At 43.5% G+C, this 8,278-nt stretch overlaps 1 protein-coding gene across 4 annotated transcripts in view; it reads left to right on the top strand.

The window, feature by feature from the left end:
- The first annotated feature begins 231 nt into the window (after window positions 1-231).
- DIAPH2 (diaphanous related formin 2) overlaps window positions 232-8,278 on the top strand; it is a 198,841-nt gene continuing 190,794 nt past the window's right edge. For all 4 annotated transcript variants that reach the window (XM_027687357.1, XM_027687356.1, XM_027687355.1 and 1 more), the window contains exon 1: window positions 232-360. In XM_027687357.1, the coding sequence (XP_027543158.1) occupies window positions 232-360 (129 nt within the window). The remainder of the gene's footprint in view (window positions 361-8,278) is intronic.

Genomic DNA, 8,278 nt, shown 5'->3' with positions numbered 1-8,278 from the left:
CTCCCTCCCTCCTCACCCCCCGCCCTCCGCGTCGCTCCGCACCGCGCACGCGCCCGCTCACGCGCGGTGGCGCCGGGCGGCCCCTCGCGCGTGCGCGTCACAGCGCCCGGGCGGCGGGTCCGGGGGAGGCGCCGGGAGCCGCCCCGGGCGGGGGAGCGGAGCGGAGCGGGGGGGACATGGGGCCGTGAGAGCGCGGCCCCGGGGGCAGCGGCGGAGCGGAGCGGCGGCACCATGGACGGGCAGGCGGCTCCGGGCGCGGGCGGCGGCGGTGGCGGCGAGGAGCCGCTGGGCTCCGGCAGGATGAACCCGAAGCGGGGCGGGCGCGCCGCGGAAGAGGAGAGCCGGAACAAGCCCAAGCTGGTGAGCGCGGCCGGGAGACCGGCAGGGAACGGCCCGGGCGCGGGGAGGAGGAGGAGGCGGAGGAGGCTCGGGCATCGCTCGGGTGCCGCCGCGGTGCTTCCCCGTGGGGAATGCGGGGCGCGCGGAGGGCTGGGGGTGCCCTCTGTGATTGAAACCCCGCTGAGGCTCCGCGGGCGTGCGGGGGCTCTTTGTGCAGGCAGGTGACAGCCCCCGGGAGGGGCGGCGGCTGGAGCCGGGAATTCCCGTGTTCCCGGCGATGGTGGTGACGGGGGACAGCCCCTGCTCTGCCCGGCGTAACCTCTGCTCTGCCCCAGCGAAAGATCACAGGGTGGGGTTGGCTCTGTGTGAACAATCCAGAACGCTTCTGATCGGGATGCCAACCACGTGCTTCCCGATGGAACTTCTCGGCTAATGCGAGCGTAATGTAAGGATTTGTGTGTTTCCCAGCCTATTTTTGGGAAGATCTCACGCAGGTTGGAACACAAACCCTCTTTAGGCCTGTAGAGTTTGTGGGTTATGCCTGTGCTTTTTGATTTTTAAGAAGATATTTTTACCTACAGACACAATGACTTGAAGCACACATAGATTTCAAAGCCAACAGCACTGGATTGTATCACACTTTATACATTCCCAAGCAGTAAAAATAGTTAATGTGAAAGTGTTACCTTCGATTTTTGCTTCTGTTACTTCTTCTAACACTGAACTAGCCCATTTTAGCTCAGTTCTCTATTACGTTTCTAATTGCAACAGTGTAGCAGCACTTAAAACGTTGCTTCCCCTTTGTCCTGAATAGAGTACTAGTTACAAACTTTACTTAATCTGTTGCAAGCGTTTTCACAGCTGTTGGTAAAACTTAAGTATCCAAGTGCTCCCATCTTCTGTTCCTTCCATCGAGTGTAGGGCTTTGGGCTGATCAGCCTGGCAACTGCGGTGTGGGATATTTTTTGCCACTGAAAACGAAGTTAGAAACTGTGTGGGAAAGTTGTTAAATTTGTAACGAATGAGGCGTAGAAAAGTTACTGAAAGTTATAATTGCTTCAGAGGAACTCCAATGGACTTGAAGTGCGCTTGTATTAAAAGTGACAATAAATATTTTGGCAAAAGATACCCAAATATGGTGTCTTGTTTTGTTCCACGGTGTTATTGGAAACAAACTCCTGTTTCCTTGCATAGGCTAAACGTAAGTCAATTTCATATAAACACCGTGTTTATTTATGTTTGTGCTGCCTTTACTATTTCCTGGCTACAGTAGCTGAGAAGGCTTCTTGAAGGTTCCTGCAGGGAACTGATTTAAAAATCACACAGGAAAGGGTTTCTCTTGGAAGCTGCGGACATGAATTTGAATTTTGCTGTAGCAGAAGAGAACACTCTGTTCTGAAAAAATTATATGATTTGAAAAATTGAGGTAAAATGAGCTCAAAATTGGACTGAACAGGGCAAGTATTTCCATTGCATGCTCTATTCAGTTATTCTAGAATCATTATAGCAGACTTTTATTATTACATTTAGTGGAAAAAGGAACATTATGTTAATATTTGACTTCATTCGCAGTAGTATGACTTTGTTTCTTGAGGGGGTAGATGATTGCAGTCCAGCAGCCCATGGATCAGAGCAGTGATATGTTGCTTAAATCAGATCATTCTGAAAGCTAGTTTAGCCCTGAGATAAGTGACTGGCCTCTGCTGCTATAAATGAGTGAGGGGGTTGAATGGGGAAGCAGATTTTTGTCACTGGACAAGATGTGCACAAATGGGGCATGAAACTGATGAGCAGAGTCATTCACTGCTGAGGAGGGAAGGGTGGGACTGAGGGGTTTGAAATGGAGCAGGTGTGAGTGGACAGCCAGATTTACCAATTACTGCCATGGCTTTGCAAGGGAAGAATAGGACTGTAATCAGGGAAAGGCTTCATACATTATATAGGAGAATAATCTTACTAAATTTTGCTGACTTGAATTTTGGATGAGGAGTTGGTTCTGCTGAGGCTGGTGATAACTTTAAGTACTCGGAGAGCAGCCTTACTGGTACCTCATCCCTGTTCTCTTCACTGAGCTAATAAGATGAAGGTGTATTTGGGACTTTTGATAGAGAAGCCCCACTGTGCAAGTGCTGAGTTGTCACTGAGTTCATATACAAAGTTCTCAGAGTTGGGTGTGGACATTTTCTTGGTTCATCTTTATAACTTACAATTCATCAGTAGAGTTATAGAGATGAATCAACCTGCACTCTGTCATGTGTTGTGTGTAATTCAAGGAGCTCCAAGTGTGCTGACAGGAGCGTGTCTCCTTCCCAGAACTTTTTTCACACATCCAGGGGAGTGCTGAACAGGGGCTCGGTAGGAGAGGGTGTGCAGCTACATATAGCTGCACATACACATATATTTTTGGTTCCTGGCATGGAGCTGAAATTAGGTAAAGCATTGGGAAGAAGTCTAGGGAAATGATTTTTATATGATAGACTAAAAATGGCTCTGGTTGACACGGAGCTGGGAAACTGAAGGCATTATCCTGAGGGAAGGGAAACTAAAATAGAAAGGTGGAAGTTTTTTGTGTTCCCCTGATCTTCATAAGAAACTAAGAGGTGGGCAGTGGTGCTTGGCCTGCAGAAGTGTAGTGGTTTGTTTGGTTGGGTGTTTTTAAGGACCAAATCCTGATTGATGACATTTATTCCTGAATGACAGGAAGTAAGGCTGGGCTATCAAGAGAAGATCATAGAAACAGCAGGGTTGGAAGGGACCTCCGAGATCAAGTCCAACCCTTGATCCACTACTGCTGCAGTTACTAGACCATGGCACTGATGCCACATCCAGTCTCTGAAAAACCTCCAGGGATGGAGAATCCACCACTTCCCTGGGCAACCCAGTCCAATGCCTGATTACCCTTTCTGTAAAGAAATTCTTTCTAATATCCAACCTAAACCTCCCCTGGCACAGCTGAAGACCCTGAGCCCTCTTGACTTACTGATCATTGCCTGGGAGAAGAGACCAACCCCCACCTGGCTACAGCCTCCTTTCAGGTAGTTGTAGAGAGTGAGGAGGTCTCCCCTGAGCCTCCTCTTCTCCAGGCTGAACAGCCCCAGCTCCCTCAGCCTCTCCTCATAGGAGTTGTGCTCAAGTCCCTTCCCCAGCCTCGTTGCTCTTCTCTGGTCCTGCTCCAGCCCCTCAGTGTCCTTCCTGAACTGAGGGGCCCAGAACTGGACACAGCACTCGAGGTGTGGCCTCACCAGCACTGAGTACAGGGGAAGATCTGTGCTAGAAAAGAAAATAATAAGTTCAAGTATTTCTCTGTAAGATAATTGATGGTTATACACACACGCAAGTAATTAAAGATGAGCTAAATCAGAACTACTAATTCAGTTATTTGCTGCTTTATGTAATTTAAAGGGACATTCAGGTTTCATACAATTTGTTGAATTTGTACAGGTATTCAGGTTTCATAAAATTTGTGACAGAACTGCACCATGAGAATTTAGTTCCAGTTTTTATCCTAGTAGTGTGTAAACTGGAGTACTTTAGTTAAAGTTTAATCTGTGTCTAATGTTGTGAGTTTTTTGTGGTTTTTTTCCTCATTTTAACTGGCTCAAGGTCTGGAGGTGGGAATGAGAGCCTGGGTTTTTTGGTCATTATCTTTGTTTACAATGAAATGGGCAGAAAATATGTAAATTGTTTTGGCAAACAGTCATCTGGTCTCGTGCCAGCCCTGGGAATAGGCTGGCATGAGGTGACAGTGAGCAGTTACATGGGTTTGGCAATATGCTTGTTTTGCTTGTTTAAAAGTATGCTTGTTCTGTGAGGGGAAACAGACTAAATTAAGGTTGTCAGGGAGATTGCTGGGATTCCTGTGTTTGTTAATGCTTAACTTAGATGTTGTTTGCTTTCCTCAGTGTTTCAGTATCATGTGGGAAATGTGTAATTCTGTTGGGTACCTGGGAAATGGGAAGTGCTTGAAAGCATCAGTTCTGCTGTGACGTAGGTGCCACAGCTCACCAAGACCAAGGGCTTGGCAAGTTGATTATTTTTTTGGTTGAGGAGTTGAAGTCAGAGTTTTTCAGAAGTTCATGGGAGACAGAGATGATAAAAAGGAGCAGGAGAGGTCACTGGAGAGGAAACCAAGTATAAGGGGAAAAATAATTTGAAGGATGGTTAAGTATTTGTTGGCCAGAGACTTTGGAATCACTGTTCTTGGAGGTTTGCAAGTCCTGAAAGTCTTTAGCAGGCTGGTTTGAATTCAGTGTTGACCCTGCTTTTTAGGCAGGACTTTGCCCTGCGCTGAGAAAAGAATGAGATCCTTTCAAACATCTGTGATTCTGTGAGTCAGCACTTGAACAGAGGTGTTATAACAGAATTTGTGGTGCTTCAGGAGCATTAGAACACTGTCTAACTAGAAATTACATGGCCAGTGGTTTTTGGTGGTGTATTTTAATTAAAGTTAATAATGTATTGTGTCAGTTTATTATCAGCAGAAGTGCATGTAGTACCGAGTGCCATACTAAAGCTCCATTACCCCCAAGTTTCCTTCAGGTCTATGTGGTATCTGTTCAGTGATAGGTTACTCTACTTAGCTACAAATTAAATATCTGAAAGGAGCTCTCTTTTGAGATAGTGTGATCCTGTCTTTAAAAGTAGATTAGGAGAAAGATGTTGTGTAACAGGAAAAATAAATTGTTAGGGGAAAAAGCGAGCTTATTTAATTGCAGAGCAAGTGGATTTGGTGATTCACCTGACAAGGAGCAACTCATATTTTGTTTTAAGAGCAAAACTTGTTTGTGCTTAATACTGAAGTCTTTTAAACTTTGTGAGCTTTGAGATTAATCAAAAGCTATGAAGATTCTGACTAATGTGCCATAACCTGGTGTCAAAGAGTGTAATAGAAGCTTTTATGAACTAACTGTTAAACAGAATTTAGCTGAGATTTCCTATCTGCATTGCTCCACCCATAGGAGTGCAGGAGTTAAAGAGTGATTTGTGTGTATCAGTCCCTTCAGACTGGGTGCTGCAGGTCCTGCAAAGAAAGCTGTGTGCTTTTTACACATGACTCAGATACCTTCACCCTGCATACATGACCTATGAGTCAGGTTGAGCAGAGATTTTTGGCAAACAAGTCACATGTATAATGTTTGAGGTCATGGTGTCTCTGAGTGAAATCAGTGCATGCCTGCAGAGGATTCTTGCTTCAAGTGTATGTTTGAGGAAAAAGTGCTCTGAAATGCTTGTGTTTGAGAAGACTCTTGGTCTCATTAGGTCAAAGTCAAGATATCTCAGCAAATGAAGTTAGTTAAGGTGTAAACATTACTGAAAAATAAATTAGTGTCTTGGGAAACTCCTCTTGCTGAGAAGTATTCTGACATGGTAGAGTAGGGCATGCTTGGTGCTGATATTTAGGTGAATGCTTTAGATTTTAATGAGAATTGATATTGACACTGTTTAAATAAGGTGATAGAGGCAGTGATAAGCCTATCTGCCTGTGGTAATTAAACTTCCTGAACTACTACATGTAAGACAAAACTGTAGAGCTCTTCTGTACAATACAGGAAGCTTTGCAAACAAAGCAGAGCCCATGTAGGCCAACTGAGAGGCAATTGTGAGAACTGCCAGTGTGCATAGCAAATGGAAGTGATGGTTTCTGAGCTATTTAAGCACTGTGGTGCTGAATATCCAAGTTTTGGAGGATGAACTTTTGGTTTTTTATCACAAAATAGCCTGTAAAGCTTGCTAGTGACACTGGGATTGCTGGTGACGTGGTAGAAGGAAAAGCAAGGTTTAAAAACTTCATGTGGGTTACAAGACTTCATATTTTCTGCATCAGTTGCAGTTCTTTGAGGTAATCAATAATGGCTAATAACTTCCCTCTAATTCTTTTCATCCCTGTCCAGATTTAAAGTAGAACAAGTGGTGGTGGTTTCTGCTGAAGCAACTGGCAATTTCAGTTGGTTATTCATCAGTTTACTTGTTCAACCTTAAAACCACAAGAAGTTAGAAAATTATTAAAAATAATGTTTTTACGGAGCTCCTTACAACATGATCATTCTTTCAATTCAGGTTTTGGAGTTTTTTTTAATAATTTAGTAACGTCATTTTGGAGGAAATAATTTTTTATTAGAAAGGGCTATGTTGGTAGAGCAGATAATTTTGGGAGATTAACAGTTGAAAGACTTTCTTTAGTATTTGTGTAAAGTTCCAGGTAGACAAAGCTGACTTGTCTTAAACTTGCTTTTTGTATCAAACCGATCTTTTACTTCAGACCTTGTGAATCAAGTGGCTTTTTTGCTACAGTATTGGTGGAGTGAGCACCTCAAGGATTCCCACTTTCAAGTGGAATTTCCTAACAAGTAGATAAGTGAAATGTTTCACGACAAAAGTAGTACTAACACAATCTGAAAGGCAGATATATTATACTCGTTAACTGTTAATTAATTTTATGGGAGAAAGGGGTGACTGTTAAAGAATTGGCTTTTTTGAGGGAGCAGTGTGGGTTTTAGCACTCTCCATACCCACCTTGGTGCTCCACTGACAAAAGTTTTGTGTGGCAGTGGGACAGACACGATCATGAAAATGAACCAGTCAAAACCACTACTATTTGCTCTTCCTTGGTTACTTGCTAGAATTAATAAGACCAGAATTGTGGCACATTAGAACTCCTCCTTTTGTATTGATTTGTCTAAAGTTCATCCACCACTACTATGAAATTATGTCTGCTTTTCAGCCTTCTTCTCATGACAGCTGTTTAGTTGGACATGATGTGAAAGGATCTGCTGTGGCAATTAAATAATATTGTAACATACATCATGATATAAATCATGGACTCATCTGATTTATAGAAACTGAGAAATCCCTTGGAAGTTCAATTCTGGAACAAGTCACACATAGGAATATTATGGTTTGATACAGCTCTTGAATGTCCTCAGTCCACCTGGGTGTGGTAATATTTGGCCTTAAGGTGTACTGCATTCTGTAATGTCACCACACCTTCTCTGTTATATAAGACAAAAATATTCTTAACAGTTTCTAATAGATATGGGCTCTTCCTGGGTAAACAGAAAACTGTCTCCTGGGGAGAGTTGGGAGAAGAGGAATTTCCAGGTCATGCATGTGGCAGGTAGCATTTTTTGAGGTTCCCTTCTTGATCCTTTGCTGACTGCCAGTGTTCTTCGCATGGTGTTACTGAAAATATTTTCAATTTCTGCTTTATAACAGTTACGTGTGCTTAAACTTGTTTTGAAAATATAAAAGACGCTGATTAAAAAGACGTAATTGGAAAAAATCCTGCCTTCTATTCCTCAGTGATTTATGTGTGTGGACAAATATAGATAGATAGATATTAACACACATACTCTTACTGCTCTGCTACTTATAGTGGAGATATTGCGTTTTCCTTTTATAACAAGACCCCATTAAAATATTTAGTTTGTCCTTTTATGTGAGAATAAATATAGGAGGACTTGCTTGAGGAATGTGAAACTTTGAGCACTACTTTGTAGTTTAGGACAAATTTCTAAATAAAGCAGTTTCAGTCAGTTGGGAATAGTGCTGTAGAATCCCAACACCTGGAGCTGTGGGACTGTGGCTCTGCAGGCAGTAAAGCAGTAAAGCTGCAGCAGTAGTTTTAGGTCTGTAGGCCCAGGGAACTGCAGCACTGCTTGGTGCAGGTTGACTTGGAGGTGCACAGGCCTGTTCTCTCCTCTTTCTTGGCTCAGGGATTAGTGAGTCAAACATTGATGACTTTGTCCTGGATGGAATCACATCAACAAAACTGCACCAAACTATGTGTTTAGACATGAAGAGAGGAAATAACCAGAGACCTTCAATGTTCTTGCAGACACCTCTTTGTCACCACTGGTTGGTTACACGTTCACCAGTGGCTCTGTATCAATTCATGTTGGTCTCAGGGATGGTTGAACAAGATAAAATAAGTACTTTGGTC

The sequence above is a fragment of the Neopelma chrysocephalum genome, unplaced genomic scaffold, assembly GCF_003984885.1.
Source record: "Neopelma chrysocephalum unplaced genomic scaffold, ASM398488v2 Primary Assembly neopelma1_73b, whole genome shotgun sequence".
Classification (NCBI taxonomy): domain Eukaryota; kingdom Metazoa; phylum Chordata; class Aves; order Passeriformes; family Pipridae; genus Neopelma; species Neopelma chrysocephalum.
The sequence above is the reverse complement of the archived record's forward strand: the minus strand, read 5'-3'. Positions and strand labels throughout refer to the sequence as shown.